Consider the following 14,863-nt stretch of genomic DNA (forward strand, 5'->3'; position numbering starts at 1 on the left):
CGCAATCTAGATGATGAGATTAGTAAATAATAAAACAAACTGTGAACAAAATTTTTATTTCTTAAATCTTAAAAAGGTTATGAGGTCAACACCAAGGGTTGTTGGCGGTCCATGAGCCCTGCTGCCAGGAGGGTTGCGCGTACTGTGCGTTGCTCTGCACGTATTGCACAGAGGGCTGAACATGCTGCGTAGAGGAGGACTGCACGTATTGCGCGGAGGAGGGCTGAACATACTGTGTCGCTGACTGCACATACTGGGCGGACGGCTGCGCGTACTGCGCTGAGGGTTGGGCTAAGGTGAGAGCAGCGGGCAGGGCGGCCTGTAGGCGGTAGTGCGAGGAGGAGGAGGCGTGCTCCGAGTGCTCTGCGTTGTAGAGGGCGGGCACGGACACCTGCGAGTACGCTGGCGCCGCCTGCACTCTATACTGCACACGCGGCGCAGACGTGTACTGCGTGTACGTCTGTGACGAGGGGTAGTATGAGGAGGAGGGGGTGGAGGGAAGTCGGTACACGGAGCCTTGCGACACAGTTCTGGAGTTGTAAAATTTGGGGGAGACCTGCGTGGAGTACAGTTGCGGCGACACCTCGTACCCTGCCTGCGACTGCAACGGTAAAAAAAAAAAAACCTTGAAATCCATAATTCCAACTTTTACTATATAATAAATGTAATAAAAGGAAAAGTGAAATGTAAGAATATAATATTACTTTATTATTACTATTACTACTTATAATAGCGCTGGAATTTAAGCCGCTACTGATGGATAATACCCGTCAGCAGCGCCTTACATTGTGAAGCTGCAAAATGTTAAAAAACATGTTATTGCACTAATATCTTAAGCGCCTTTTATATTATTTGCACTTATTGCAAACTTGTTTTTTTGCTATTATTTTTATACAAATATAACAAGTACAATTACAACAATATGACAAGTACAGGTACCGTGTAGTACTGATTGCCGTTGCCGTAGAGCTGCGGGGTCGCGTAGTGCTGGAAGCTGCGGCGGTCGCGCGTCTGCGCCGGAGCCGGCCCGCTGCTTGCTGCCACAAGCTGCGCCGCCACTAACGCTGTCAGTACCTGCATACACAAAACACGCACACAAAATGAAATTGGCTAATATTACAGTAACTTACAAATACGCTAAAACACTGATCAGTTATTAACAAAGAGAGGAGCTTGACTTTACCAATACAGATTCACAACTAATATCAAGGGGGTCACTAACCTCTACCGATATTCGTTACATCACTGAAAGCACTGTATTAAAAACTTGGATCGAACGTCTTTTTTTTCCCTGGTACTAGGCATTTTTAAAGTAAAGGAATATTATTCAAAATATTCCAATAATATTGACTCGCAATAAACTAGACGCCGCCATTCGAAATTAATAGCAACTCACCAGAAACTTCATTTTGCTAATGTGTGTCGTCGCAGCGAAGCGGGAACTGAGACAATGTGAGCACTAGTGGATAGTCATCATCTCTTAAATACAGACTCCGCCAGCAAATAATAATAATGAGTAAATAAAACTCGCGCCCAAAAACTGGACCCTATGATTTAAATAAATGTTAAGATTTACAATCATAGGCATATTTTTAGGGTCCAGCGGACCACGGACTGAATCCCTTTGACTTGCAATTGATTACATAAACTATATTCAAGGCCGGCAATTATTTGCTTTACGTTATTACCAACGACAATGAATTGTACAATTTTTTTCCAGAGGATTTAAATCAGTAAATGTGGATTTTTTATAAGTAAATGTTAAAATTCTGTTTGGTTGGTGTGTCGTAATCGACATATATTTGTTATTTTGTATTCCTTTTAACCTAAAATTCATATGATTCATCAAAAAGTTTTAACTAACGATTTCCTCTGAATTTATTTTGTTTATTTACTAACATTGACTTATTAGCTCTTTTTATTCAATGGAAATTTAAATTAATATAATATATAATGTGGGAACTTCAGTCGCGGCGGTAAATCGTATGTAGCTTACATTGAGTCATGTATTTTAGTTTTGCACAGACTTTGCGGTGGCGTGTAATACTTCTGAAACAATTGTGCCAACGTATTGTTGATGGTTCATGTAACGAGTACGGAACTCGGTACGATATTTCATCGACTGTCGTGTGCGTCCTTGAGCCAGGCCAAGTCCGGTTGCAAACGACAACATTAAACTATCATACCTCGAACATCTCCAAATGTTTCAAATTCCATTTTGTTATGATTTCTCTCACTTGTTAAACTTACGGCACAATCAAAGACGATAAAAAATTTATATTCATTTTCCTATCAAAATTATGTGCCTCTAAGACAAGTAAGTATAATGTAAATGAGTAAGTGATATTAAAAATTGTCTTATTATTTAATTTAAACTATTTAGTCAGTTATTATCGCATTAATAAAATTACTATGAGAGAAATAATAATAAGAAAATATCTATGTTTATATATTTATATAAGAACTGGCAGCAAACAGTGTGTTATCAGATGAGAAGAGAAATAAAAATAGTAAGATTGGTATATTATGACTTAACGAACTCTAAGCGAGAGTTTGACAACTAACATAACTTAGTAGCTTTGGTAATTCTAACGACAAGTTGCTGTGTCAGAGATGGTCCGCGGCTGGCGCGCTCGTCTCCGAACCGGTCGGTAAATCAATAGTTTGGTTAGCCATTAATATATCGGAATAATAATGAAGTTTGACTGTATGAAGTGAACGAGATTAGCCTTATAGCGTACGTAACAAATATTAAGTAATAAATAAGTAAATGCGGTATTGTGACCCTCATTTACACAATTATGTGGGAACCTTGGCACCTGAAATAAAGAGCTGAGCCTTGTGTTTTAGGAGCAAATCCTTTCCCCTTATCATTAATTTGATTTCAAAATTGTAATAATTTTAATAATATTCAAGATTCCATTACACACATGTTGGCAGATTCACCTCAATGAGTCACCTCATTATATAAGTACTATTAAAACATATTCAATTTCGTTCTTTAATTAATTATTTGCGTAAAAAACTAATTTCTTATGTTTAAATTATCTGTTAGTGCGCAGTGCTCGTGTAAGAAGATCGTGTTTGTAAAGGAGCACAAAAAATGCGAAGCTGTGGCAACCGCGGCGAGGTGCTGCGTGCTGCCTTCACACGCACACAGCTACTGGAGTGACGCACTGCTATTTAATTAATGTGACGTTTTCTTAAAATTACATACGTGTGCCGTATGTTTAAAATAATAGTTTGTACACGAATAGAACCTTACTCAGTGCTGTTCAAATAAAATAGAGTATAATAAATATTAGCCCCCTTTTTGTAATTATTTTCACAGATTATTCTATTATTAAATTAAAAGTCTATTATTAAAAGTATTTCAGGATCACCAAGAGCCTGACATCGCGGTAAATTTAGATAATCGTGGTAGCTAAATAATAACATTTTTTCTGCAAGCTTTTGGGCAAGCAATACATTGAAACATAAACGCAGCATCAGATTGAACCGACGATGTAGGCAAAATAGTCGCAATTTTGTACATAACTTTATGGAGTTGATTGCTTTTGATGTACTTATGTACACATATTATAATGTTAATAGAATGTCATCGTTAACGAATTCTGAACACCAGCGTTGTGACAAGTAGTGAATAGGGAGTAATGAACATTACTGATGCAGATTGAAATATTCACAAGCTTACCGATAATTTAATGTTTTTGTTCGACAAATACAACATTAATAGGAATGATGTATCAAAAAAATTGACAAAAGCTCTTAAAAGGCTATTTGTTTTTTCTTTTTTTTTCAAAATATATTTTTAAAAATGATAAAAAGGATATTTTGTAATACATAATACTTAAGTTAATGAATAATAGTATTAATATTCACATGGTTGTCTCGTAATTGTTTCTCTGTGCCGTGCCCAGCTCGGGAGCGCTCACATCAGGGCAGTGGAAATTTTCGCGAAGGTGAAAAGAGAATGGTAAAGTTTCCACTAGCCGGTGCGTTGCCCCCAAGCCGGGTCAAGTTAGGTTTATAATGCGTTAGCCTAGGTCATTGACAATAATTAGTTCGCTGGTGACATAACAACGCGAGAGCTCCATACGCCATTTTTATAAATACCAGCACTGTGTATGTAGTCATAACAATTTAAACTACTCAGGAATAAGGCGACTAACTATATTTCTAACCTCACATGGCAGTTTACAGTGAAGCATTTTATGCATCATACAGTACCTACAAGCTTCTGTTTGGTGACGTGTCAGTAGTCGATGGCAATGACATGGCTGCATCCCGCGCTGTGCGCCTCTGAGGCAACTTCCGGCAGCACGCCGCCGCCACTTCCGCTTGCCACATCGCGCCATACCCCCTGCCACCCGCCACCAGCCGCCGCCAGCCGCCCGCCGCACCGGACACATCTTATAACTTAGTAGTATAAGTTAGCTTCGACAAACATGAAACATATCATTTGACATTTAAAAAGCAACAATTATTTAACACGTTTCAAAAGTAAAAAAGTACAGACATTGTTCTTCTTTTTAATTTATGTATGACTAGCTGTCGCCCGCAACTCCGACGGCGTGAAATTAAAAAAATAACATAATAAGTAGCCTATGTATTCTTCCAGACTATGACCTACATCTATGCCAAATTTCATTGAGATCCGTTGAGTCGTTTTGGAAATACTTTCAAGCAAAAATCCATCCATCCATCCAAAAATTCGCATTTATAATATTAGTAAGATTTGAAAAATATAATCTCTCAATTAATCTTTGAATTAAGTCAGATTGAGCAGGACCTATATTTCGTGTAAGACTGTTGGTCTAGGAGACGGCGCGGCGACGGCGATGGTTCCATAACTAAACTATAATATGATTACATCAAAGAACGGTCCATGTCTTTGTGCTAATTTATGAGTAATACTTAGGAAGAGATAGATGGATTGCGTGGAAGATGACATGATCAAGAAGGTGGTGACAATGGAGATGACGGCAGACAGATTCATTTGGAGGACGGGAACCTGGTGCACCGACCCTACGTAGGTGGGACAAGGTCAAGATGATGATGACTTTGCTTGATGTTGATCGTCGACAAAATAGTAATTTTTATGTATGCAGTACCTCTGTGCTATTTATTTTAAAGAGCAATTTGTAAATCAACACTTCAAAGTGCACACATCTAAGTATCAAGTTGTTGTTATACTGGTCGGCGGCGGCGGCGGCGGGCGGCGGCTGGCTGTCTGCGGCCTGGACATGACGTCGTTAAATACATACATTTAAGTAAAATAAACACATTTCACAATGCAAACGCTTGTTTATACTTTAAATAAATGAGAAAGTTGTTCTACGATAGGGAACCAATTGAGCAAAGTTGCTCCACATATGTATGTAAGTGAGTCGCAGTGAGTGTGCGCCACCGCAGTGCCCGCGCCGCCACCGCGTTACACAAGCCGACAGGACCAGCCCGCGTGATACCCGCACCCCTCGCTCTAGTTCCAGTACTCGTGCCTCGCCTTTCTTCTTCAAGCACCGCTAACACCCGAAACGCCCCCGTTCATTTTTGTTGGTTTAAATTCAAATCTTATCTCGCAACTTAGCCTGTGAGCTTGTGTAAACCTTATTTTTAATAAAATCGACGCTGACGAGAAATGACGGCGAGGCATTGCAATGCATTTACATAATTATTTACCAATTTGCCGCTTTAACGTAAATTATAACATGTTTGTTTATGCAGAAGTAAGTAAATAGGTGATGCATAACTTTATATTTAAGATGTAAGATTTGTATATTTTTATTTAAATTAAACAACAAAAAGGATTTCAAAAAATCATGTCATAAGATTTATTTACACGGCGCGTCTCACTGCAATCACATTCAACAACGGGATTGTATTCAATGTAACAATATCCTTTATCTTGTGTCTTCGGGGTCCGAGGCAATATGCAAAGTTACAATCTTTCCAGTCTATACGATATGTTGCTTTCTAATACTTAAATTCAATTTAAATCAGTTTATGAAACTGGAATTTCTGAGGTAGTAAGTAAAGAAAGGATCTAAAAAGACTTTTCTGAGTCCTTTGACTAAAGCTAAAACCTGCTTTAGGTGTAAACTACGTATTATGTTATTCTAAATTAGATATGTTTTGTTTTAGCTATTTATGTTTACATAGATTTAGTATTATATTGCTATAGTATTCTGTGGAACAGAAGTGTGTGTGTTGTGATAATTGTTATGAAAGGCTCTATTTATTTTTATTTTAGGTGATAAAAAGAGAAGAGTACGTTTTAAAAAATTTATTGAACTTAGTAGAATAGACACCAGCAGACACAAAATTTGGCACAGAAGAGCACGCAATTACCTTAAATATATACAAGAAAATATAATTTACAGACTACATCGCCGGCGACCAACGACATCCCGAAAGGTGACGCTGGTGGCACGGGCGAGGCGAGCGCAGGGGGCGTGGGGCTCAATGCAAGTAGCCGTGGCCATGTCCGAGGCCGAGCAGCGGCGCGCTGTACACACTGTGGCTGACGAGAGGCGCAGCCGCCACCACGCTGTGTCCACCGAGCCCATAGCTTAGCCCGTGCCCGCCTAGACTGTAGTCCAGCCCGTGGGCGCCCAGGCTGTAGCCTAACCCGTGCCCTCCGATACTGTAGGACAGGCCGTGGCCGCCCAGGCCATAGCCGATGCCGTGGCCGACGCCGTAGTCGAGCGCGACGCCGTGGCTGATGACGGGCGCGGCGGCCAGGCCATAGCTGAGGCCGTGGCCGCCGTAGCCGCCGTAGCCGAGGCCGAGAAGGCCGCGCTTCTCGTTCTTCTTCTCCTCGGCGCCGCACGCCGCGCCCACCAGCGCCACCAGCAGCATACACACCTGCACACGATCAATGCACTCTCATTATGCTAATCTCTTACAGCAGGCTATTCCTTCTGATTTTTACATATTTCACTAATCGCTTTGGGGCACAATTTTACGAGACAAGTAGCTTTTTCGTAGTAAGGAAATTATATTAATTTCATATACTTTATATTGCCTGAGCCTAGAATAACCTCTGGACCTTAAGTTAAAAATGACCAAAACAAAAAAATATTTGAATTATGATTATTTAAGTTCTATGAATATAATCCAGGATATAACTTACGATAGCCTTCATATTGTCAAGTAGAGTGTCGGCGGGGTGCGCAGGAACAGTGCAGGCGGCTGCGCGCGCCGCTCCTTATATACAGCGCACCGGCACCGGCCCGCCGCGACCCGCCCACCGCTAGCACACATCTAGGTCTCCAAGTACCTAGGGCGGATATGTTAGCTTTTATAATATCAATGACTCATTACTTGTATGTAATAGTTTTAGTTTCAAAATTAAGTTTCAAAATTATAAGAGCGAGTAGATTGCAGCTTCTTCAATGACGTTGTAAAACTGTAAAGACATAGTTCCTATCACAGATATATGATCATAGAGCACGTTATGTTTGAAAAAATAAATGAGACATCTTTTCTACAAGTGTTGCGGCGGTGGAAACTTATGACGTCACAACAACAAAACTAACTGACTGACTGTACTTTCTGTATGACACTCTGGGGAAGATTACGAATCGAATAACAACTAACCCGTCAAATTTGGTTCAGTAGTTTAGGCTTCAGGTGATCACAATGGAAGTTACATATGTACCTACGTACAAAACTACATACAAGGCAGGCCAAAACATTACCCAACAGAGTGATTCGGTTAAAATCTTTATGGTACTTCGTGGTACTATGAGGTCCTAGAAGCCTAAAATTTATGAAAAGGCGATCTTAGAAGAAATCGGTGTTTAATTTAGTATCTTTGTCTCCAGTGTCTCCCTGATATCTTCAACTTTTTATCAGTAAAAGCTTTGCGACCTTTTAACTTTTTTTAACCAATGTTACCAATAAAAGGTTTTTTTAATTAATTATTTTATTTTTTGACACATAATACGTGTTGTATGTCGGTTATCTTATTACATTGTTGAGTTGATTCTTACTTATTATAGTATTTAACACGACACGCTTGACAAGGCAGAGGCAGGGCTCGGGAAGGGCACCGGCCAGAAAGTGGGAAAGGTAACACGACGGTGTGTCGATCTCTTGTGTAATTGGCCGAGTAGAAGATATTCAATCTAGACGTATTTACATAACAAACAATAACATTTCCTCTCTTAACGCCAACACTTACGATATTCAAAGAACACTGATCTAGTTAGCAATTGTCTCTCTACGGCTCATATATTTATGTCCCCACCGAGGAGGCTACCAAAACTAGGACGATTGGGCCTTAGTCAACCACGCTAGCCCAGTGCGATTTGGTTGACTTTACACATATCATTGAATTTCTTCACAGACATGTGCATGTTGCATCACGATGTTTTCCTTCACTGTAAGAACTTCGTATAAATGTATGTACATATGCAATTCGAAAATCTAAAAACACATTGGTATATGACGGGGATCGAACCTGGGCGTATAGATTTCGTCCCGGCCAGATCAAGCGCCTAATATCTGCGCCACCGATGCGTGCGTTAGTATATCTTACTTATATTATACACAACGTCAGCTAGTTTTTATATATATATATATACATATATATACTATGAGTTGCAGAGCTCCAGATTCCATCATTACTTAAGTTGAGGGCTGGCCTTCCACAAAGACGAGATTTTCGCACACTACATATTGAAAAAACTTTTTTTTTTTATTTCCGCGCACGCGGTGACGTGGCTATGTTAAATTTCTATTTTTGCTTAGGACTGATTAAAACAAAGCCTAATAAATTACACAGTTGTAAAATTTCATACTTTCTTTCATAATTGTTGTGTTTTGAACAATTTAACTTGACTTTACTGTATGAAGGTGCTGTTTGTTATGAAAACAATTTCGAGCATTGTGTCATTGAGTTAATGAAAGGTGTGCCATCCACCCCGGCGCTGCCACCCGCCGCGAAGAGGGGCTGCGCGCCCGCTCGCGACTGCCGCCGTATATATAAGCTGCGTGTGTGCCGACTCTGCATCCAGTGTTTTGTTCACCCCGGCACAGCAATACCTACTCCTGCAACATGAAGGCTTTCGTAAGTCAACTGTTATTCATTGCCTTACATAAAACAACATTTGAGCTACATAATCAGAGTCACTCTGGTTATACGAGAGCTTTCAGTTCGATACTTTACCTAAATATATTTTTGTTCAATTTTCAGGTGTGTTTGTTAGTCCTGGTGGCCGCAGTGTACGGCGCAGAAGAGGAGAAGAAGAATGAGAAGCGCGGTCTGCTCGGCCTTGGCTACGGGGGTCACAGCCTCGGCTACGGAGGCCATAGCCTCGGTTACGGTGGTCAGGGTCTCGGGTACGGAGGCTATAGTGGACACGTAGTCTCGGCCCCAGTCGTCACACGCAGAGTTGTCTCGTACAGCCTCGGCGGCCATGGAGGCTACAGCGGATATGGAGGGTACAGCGGATACGGAGGCTACAGCGGAGGCTACAGCGGCCACGGAGGCTACAGCTCGCTTGGTCTCGGCCACGGCTACATACACTGAGACAAACGTCACACACGTAAAGCCAAGTTGTTCAGTATCATACAACTAGACAAAACTGATAGCTTAATATATCCACAGTTGGAAATTGTCAACTGTCGGCGCTCTCTTCTCTATCTTATGTTGTAATTTGTTGTATGTACTTAAGAATGGCTGCGATATAAATTTTGTTATTGTTAGTGTTTAAGTTAAATAAATTTAAAAAAAAATAACTACATATTTTTTATCTATGCCCAAATTCGGATTGTAAATATGTATGTATCTGTTACTAAGATACTGATAAAACTATGATAAAAGCAAAATGAATTAAATGAAAGAATTATAAATTCTCTTAAAAGACACTCGCTAAAATAATATAAAACCTATAAATCTTATAAAACAAAGAAGCTTTCGTGACCTCTGTTTGGCTACTATTTTCTACCAAGCTACGTAACAGATCAAACTACGATTTTTGCCATTAAATATGTGGGTATTTTCTTCGGATAGTTTGTGTACATTATTAATTATAACAAAGTTTAGTAAATATGATTAGACAGCGTTTCTCTGATCTCCTTTTTAAATTTACCTTTTTTTGATTTACGTACCCATTTAAATTTGAGAGAATTGTAGATCTCAAAAAGCATTAAAAGAGAAAGCTTTTGATAGAGGTTAAAGTTGAATTCTACACTACAATATTATCCTAACGAATAGTTTCGAAGACATCAAGATCACAAACAATAAGCGCTGCCCAAAACCGGGTCGCCGCCGGACGAGGCCGTTTATACTAGGTTCCTGCTACGAGTATAAATATGATAGAAAAGAAATCAGTCCTAAATGCTGTACCTGTTTGAAGCTTGTGCAGGTCGCGCTGGTGCCTCCACCTGGTGTGACATGTTATATTATTTTAATAGTAAAAAAACTAGCTGTCGACTCTTTCCGGGTGTGTACCCTATGTATTTTTCCAGACAATGTTCTATATCTGTGCCAAATCTCATCAAGATCCGTTAGCCGTTCCAGAGATAACTTCTAACAAACATCCATCCATTCAGCCGTCCATCCATCTATCCATCCATCCATATAAACTTTCGCCTTAATAATATTAGTAAGATTTAAGTACAGTTGTACAAAACTATACATAGATAGTATAGATGGATAGAGCAGCGAAAGCGTTAACTTGCTGCTTCTTCAATATGACTATACTAGTGCGAACCTCCCCGGTTTCCCCCGGGCGCAGCAAGTCTTGTCTGATAGCAGGAACCTAGTATAAACATGCTTTTTGAGATCTACAATTCTCTCAAATTTTAATGGCTTATTGTACGTAAATCAAAAAAAGGTAAATTTAAAAAGGAGATCGGAGAAACGATACCTAATCACATTTATTAAACTTCATTACAATGAAAAATTTACATTAACTATCCGGAATAAATAGTTTCCTATTTAATGGTTAAAAACTTATTTTGATCCGTTTCGTGGCTTGGCAGAAAATAGAAACCAAACAGAGGTCACGAAAGCTTCTTTGTTTTATAAGATTTATAGGCTTTATATTATTTTAGCGAAAGTGTCTTTTAAGAGAATTTATAATTCTTTCATTGAATTCATTTTGCTTTTATCATAGTTTTATCAGTATTATAGTAACAGATACATACATATTTACAATCCGAATTTGAGCATAGATAAAAAATATGTAGTTAATTTTTTAAAATTTATTTAACTTAAACACTAACAATAACAAAATTTATATCGCAGCCATTCTTAAGTACATACAACAAATTACAACATATAGAGAAGAGAGCGCCGACAGCTGACAATTTCCAACTGTGGATATATTAAGCTATCAGTTTTATCTAGTTGTATGATACTGAACAACTTGGCTTTACGTGTGTGACGTTTGCCTCAGTGTATGTAGCCGTGGCCGAGACCAAGCGAGCTGTAGCCTCCGTGGCCGCTGTAGCCTCCGCTGTAGCCTCCGTATCCGCTGTACCCTCCATATCCGCTGTAGCCTCCATGGCCGCCGAGGCTGTACGAGACAACTCTGCGTGTGACGACTGGGGCCGAGACTACGTGTCCACTATAGCCTCCGTATCCGAGACCCTGACCACCGTAACCGAGGCTATGGCCTCCGTAGCCGAGGCTGTGACCCCCGTAGCCAAGGCCGAGCAGACCGCGCTTCTCATTTTTCTTCTCCTCTTCTGCGCCGTACACTGCGGCCACCAGGACTAACAAACACACCTGAAAATTGAACAAAAATATATTTAGGTAAAGTATCGAACTGAAAGCTCTCGTATAACCAGAGTGACTCTGATTATGTAGCTCAAATGTTGTTTTATGTAAGGCAATGAATAACAGTTGACTTACGAAAGCCTTCATGTTGCAGGAGTAGGTATTGCTGTGCCGGGGTGAACAAAACACTGGATGCAGAGTCGGCGCACACGCAGCTTATATATACGCCGGCAGTCGCGAGCGGGCGCGCAGCCCCTCTTCGCGGCGGGTGGCAGCGCCGGGGTGGATGGCACACCTTTCATTAACTCAATGACACAATGCTCGAAATTGTTTTCATAACAAACAGCACCTTCATAAAGTAAAGTCAAGTTAAATTGTTCAAAACACAACAATTATGAAAGAACGTATGAAATTTTACAACTGTGTAATTTATTAGGCTTTGTTTTAATCAGACCTAAGCAAAATAGAAATTTAACATTTAGTTAATAAAGAAAGAAGAAAACATAAGTAAGTTTTATTGATATAACAAATTTATAGGTTAGGTTAGCTGTTGCGCACGTCTCCGCCTGTGCGGAAATAAAAAAAAAACTGTTTTCAATAGTGTAGTGTGCGAAAATCTCGTCTTTGTGGAAGGCTAGCCCTCAACTTCAGTAATGATGGAATTTGGAGATCTACAACTAGTAGTAGTAGTATATATATATATATATATATATATATATATATATATATATATATATATGTATATAAACGAAAGTCGTGTTAGTTACACTATTTGTAACTCAAGATCGGTCGAACTGATTTAGCTGAAAATTGATGGGGAGGTAGCTTAGAACTGGGAGACGGACATAGGAACTTTTTTATCTTGTGTGCATTTTTTTATTCCGCGCGGACGGAGTCGCAGGTAAAAGCTAGTATATATATATAAAATAGCTGTCGCCCGCGACTCCGTTCGCCAGGAATTAAAAAAAGGAATAAAAAGTAGTCTATGTGTTCTTCCAGACTAAGTTCTACATCTGTGCCAAATTTCATCAAGATCCGTTGAGCCGTTCCTTAGATACCTTCAAACAAACATCCATCCATACAGCCGTCCATCCAACTTTCGCATTTATAATATTAGTAAGATTTAAGTACAGTTCTACAAGACAATACATAGATAGTATAGATGGATAGAGCAGCGAAAGCGTTAACTTTCTGCTTCTGCAATACTAGTGCGAACTCCCCGGTTTCCCCCGGGCGCAGCAAGTCTTGTCTGATAGCAGTAATCTTTGTATAAACGGCCTCGTCCGGCGGCGACCCGGTTTTGGGCAGCTCTTAATGTTTGTGATCTTGATGTCTTCGAAACTATTCGTTAGGATAATATTGTAGTGTAGAATTCAACTTTAACCTCTATCAAAAGCTTTCTCTTTTAATACTTTTTGAGATCTACAATTCTCTCAAATTTAAATGGGTACGTAAATCAAAAAAAGGTAAATTTAAAAAGGAGATCAGAGAAACGTTGTCTAATCATATTTACTAAACTTTGTTTTAATGAATAATGTACACAAACTACCCGACGAAAATACCCACATATTTAATGGCAAAAATCGTAGTTTGATCTGTTACGTGGCTTGGCAGAAAATAGAAGCCAAACAGAGGTCACGAAAGCTACTTTATTTTATAAGATTTATAGGTTTTATATTATTTTAGCGAGTGTCTTTTAAGAGAATTTATAATTCTTTCATTTAATTCATTTTGCTTTTATCATAGTTTTATCAGTATCTTAGTAACCGATACATACATATTTACAATCCGAATTTGGGCATAGATAAAAAATATGTAGTTAATTTTTTAAAATTTATTTAACTTAAACACTAACAATAACAAAATTTATATCGCAGCCATTCTTAAGTACATACAACAAATTACAACATATAGAGAAGAGAGCGCCGACAGCTGACAATTTCCAACTGTGGATATATTAAGCTATCAGTTTTATCTAGCTGTAAGATGCTGAAGAACTTGGCTTTACGTGTGTGACGTTTGTCTCAGTGTATGTAGCCGTGGCCGAGACCAAGCGAGCTGTAGCCTCCGTGGCCGCTGTAGCCTCCGCTGGTGCCTCCGTATCCGCTGTAGCCGCCATATCCACTGTAGCCTCCATGTCCGCTGTAGCCTCCATGTCCGCCGAGGCTGTACGAGACAACTCTGCTTGAGACGACAGGGGCTGAGACTACGTGTCCGCTGTAGCCACCGTACCCGAGACCCTGACCCCCGTAACCGAGGCTATGGCCCCCGTAACCGAGGCTATGGCCCCCGTATCCCAGGTTGTAGCCTCCGTAGCCGAGGCTGTGACCTCCGTAGCCAAGGCCGAGGAGGCCGCGTTTCTCATTCTTCTTCTCCTCTTCTGCGCCGTACACTGCGGCCACCAGGACTAACAAACACACCTGAAAATAAAAATAAAATTATAATTAGGTAAAATAAAGGTAAAATTAAAAATATATCTATGTGAAAGCTCGCGTATAACACGAGTTAATCTGAATAATGTATCTCAAATGTTGTTTTATGTAAGGCAATGAATAATAGTTGACTTACGAAAGCCTTCATGTTGCAGGAGTAGGTATTGCTGTGCCGGGGTGAACAAAACACTGGATGCAGAGTTGGCGCATACGCAGCTTATATATACGCCGGCAGTCGCGAGCGGGCGCGCAGCCCCTCTTCGCGGCGGGTGGCAGCGCCGGGGTGGATGGCACACCTTTCATTAACTCAATGACACAATGCTCGAATTAAATTGTTTTCATAACAAACATCACCTTTAAACAGTTAAGTCAAGTTAAACTGTTCAAAACACTATAATTTTTTTTATTTCATAAGGTGGCAAACGAGCCACCTGAATTCGCCGCAATAGCGAAGTGACCGCCGCCCATAGACATATGAAATTGCCGATGCGGTGCCTCTAATTGACGGAGGAAGGAACGCACAAAATAATAATTTTTCCCATTCCTATGCATAGCCTACTTCGAAAAATTCACTTCTTCTTCCCATCCTTTCCTTATAAGAAAAGGGTGGGAAGGGAAAAAGGATTAAAATTAGGCACCACACTCATAAGACGAAAAGCGGAATTTCTTCCACTTCACGCCTGTCTTCTGTATGGTC

General features: G+C 40.0%; 5 protein-coding genes across 7 annotated transcripts; 1 reads left to right on the plus strand and 4 right to left on the minus strand.

Moving 5' to 3' along the window:
* Window positions 1–46: 46 nt before the first annotated feature.
* On the minus strand, window positions 47–1,497 carry LOC123721650. 3 transcript variants are annotated; one of them, XM_045680977.1, is made up of 3 exons: window positions 1,397–1,497; window positions 940–1,074; window positions 47–595 (listed from the first exon to the last, which is right to left on the minus strand). In XM_045680977.1, exons 1-3 carry the CDS (start codon window positions 1,406–1,408, stop codon window positions 86–88), a joined length of 657 nt encoding a protein of 218 aa, XP_045536933.1. In that variant the 5' UTR covers window positions 1,409–1,497; the 3' UTR covers window positions 47–85. The 3 variants fall into 3 exon arrangements, with proteins under 3 accessions (XP_045536933.1, XP_045536931.1, XP_045536932.1); XM_045680975.1 differs by having other exon boundaries at window positions 47–601; XM_045680976.1 differs by having other exon boundaries at window positions 934–1,074.
* Window positions 1,498–6,271: 4,774 nt separating this feature from the next.
* Window positions 6,272–7,216, minus strand: LOC106710097 (glycine-rich protein). Its single transcript, XM_014502073.2, has 2 exons — window positions 7,136–7,216; window positions 6,272–6,867 (listed from the first exon to the last, which is right to left on the minus strand). Exons 1-2 carry the CDS (start codon window positions 7,145–7,147, stop codon window positions 6,463–6,465), a joined length of 417 nt encoding a protein of 138 aa, XP_014357559.2. The 5' UTR covers window positions 7,148–7,216; the 3' UTR covers window positions 6,272–6,462.
* Window positions 7,217–9,010: 1,794 nt separating this feature from the next.
* LOC106710114 (shematrin-like protein 2) lies at window positions 9,011–9,638 on the plus strand. Its single transcript, XM_014502092.2, has 2 exons — window positions 9,011–9,076; window positions 9,203–9,638. The coding sequence occupies exons 1-2, from the start codon at window positions 9,065–9,067 to the stop codon at window positions 9,536–9,538; spliced, it is 348 nt and encodes a 115-aa protein (XP_014357578.1). The 5' UTR covers window positions 9,011–9,064; the 3' UTR covers window positions 9,539–9,638.
* A 1,593-nt stretch (window positions 9,639–11,231) lies between these two features.
* On the minus strand, window positions 11,232–11,957 carry LOC123721644 (shematrin-like protein 2). The gene is made up of 2 exons (XM_045680929.1): window positions 11,870–11,957; window positions 11,232–11,743 (listed from the first exon to the last, which is right to left on the minus strand). The coding sequence occupies exons 1-2, from the start codon at window positions 11,879–11,881 to the stop codon at window positions 11,408–11,410; spliced, it is 348 nt and encodes a 115-aa protein (XP_045536885.1). The 5' UTR covers window positions 11,882–11,957; the 3' UTR covers window positions 11,232–11,407.
* Window positions 11,958–13,583: 1,626 nt separating this feature from the next.
* On the minus strand, window positions 13,584–14,353 carry LOC123721643 (shematrin-like protein 2). The gene is made up of 2 exons (XM_045680928.1): window positions 14,303–14,353; window positions 13,584–14,154 (listed from the first exon to the last, which is right to left on the minus strand). The coding sequence occupies exons 1-2, from the start codon at window positions 14,312–14,314 to the stop codon at window positions 13,759–13,761; spliced, it is 408 nt and encodes a 135-aa protein (XP_045536884.1). The 5' UTR covers window positions 14,315–14,353; the 3' UTR covers window positions 13,584–13,758.
* Between the last annotated feature and the right edge of the window lie 510 nt (window positions 14,354–14,863).

The sequence above is a fragment of the Papilio machaon genome, chromosome 14, assembly GCF_912999745.1.
Source record: "Papilio machaon chromosome 14, ilPapMach1.1, whole genome shotgun sequence".
Classification (NCBI taxonomy): Eukaryota; Metazoa; Arthropoda; class Insecta; order Lepidoptera; family Papilionidae; genus Papilio; species Papilio machaon.

What these genes read in the sequence shown, in the direction of transcription:
- LOC123721650 (XM_045680975.1), bottom strand. An exon ending in ACGGCAATCAGTACTACACG is followed by an intron (nt 602 to 939) that starts GTACCTGTACTT and finishes TTACCGTTGCAG; the next exon opens with TCGCAGGCAGGGTACGAGGT.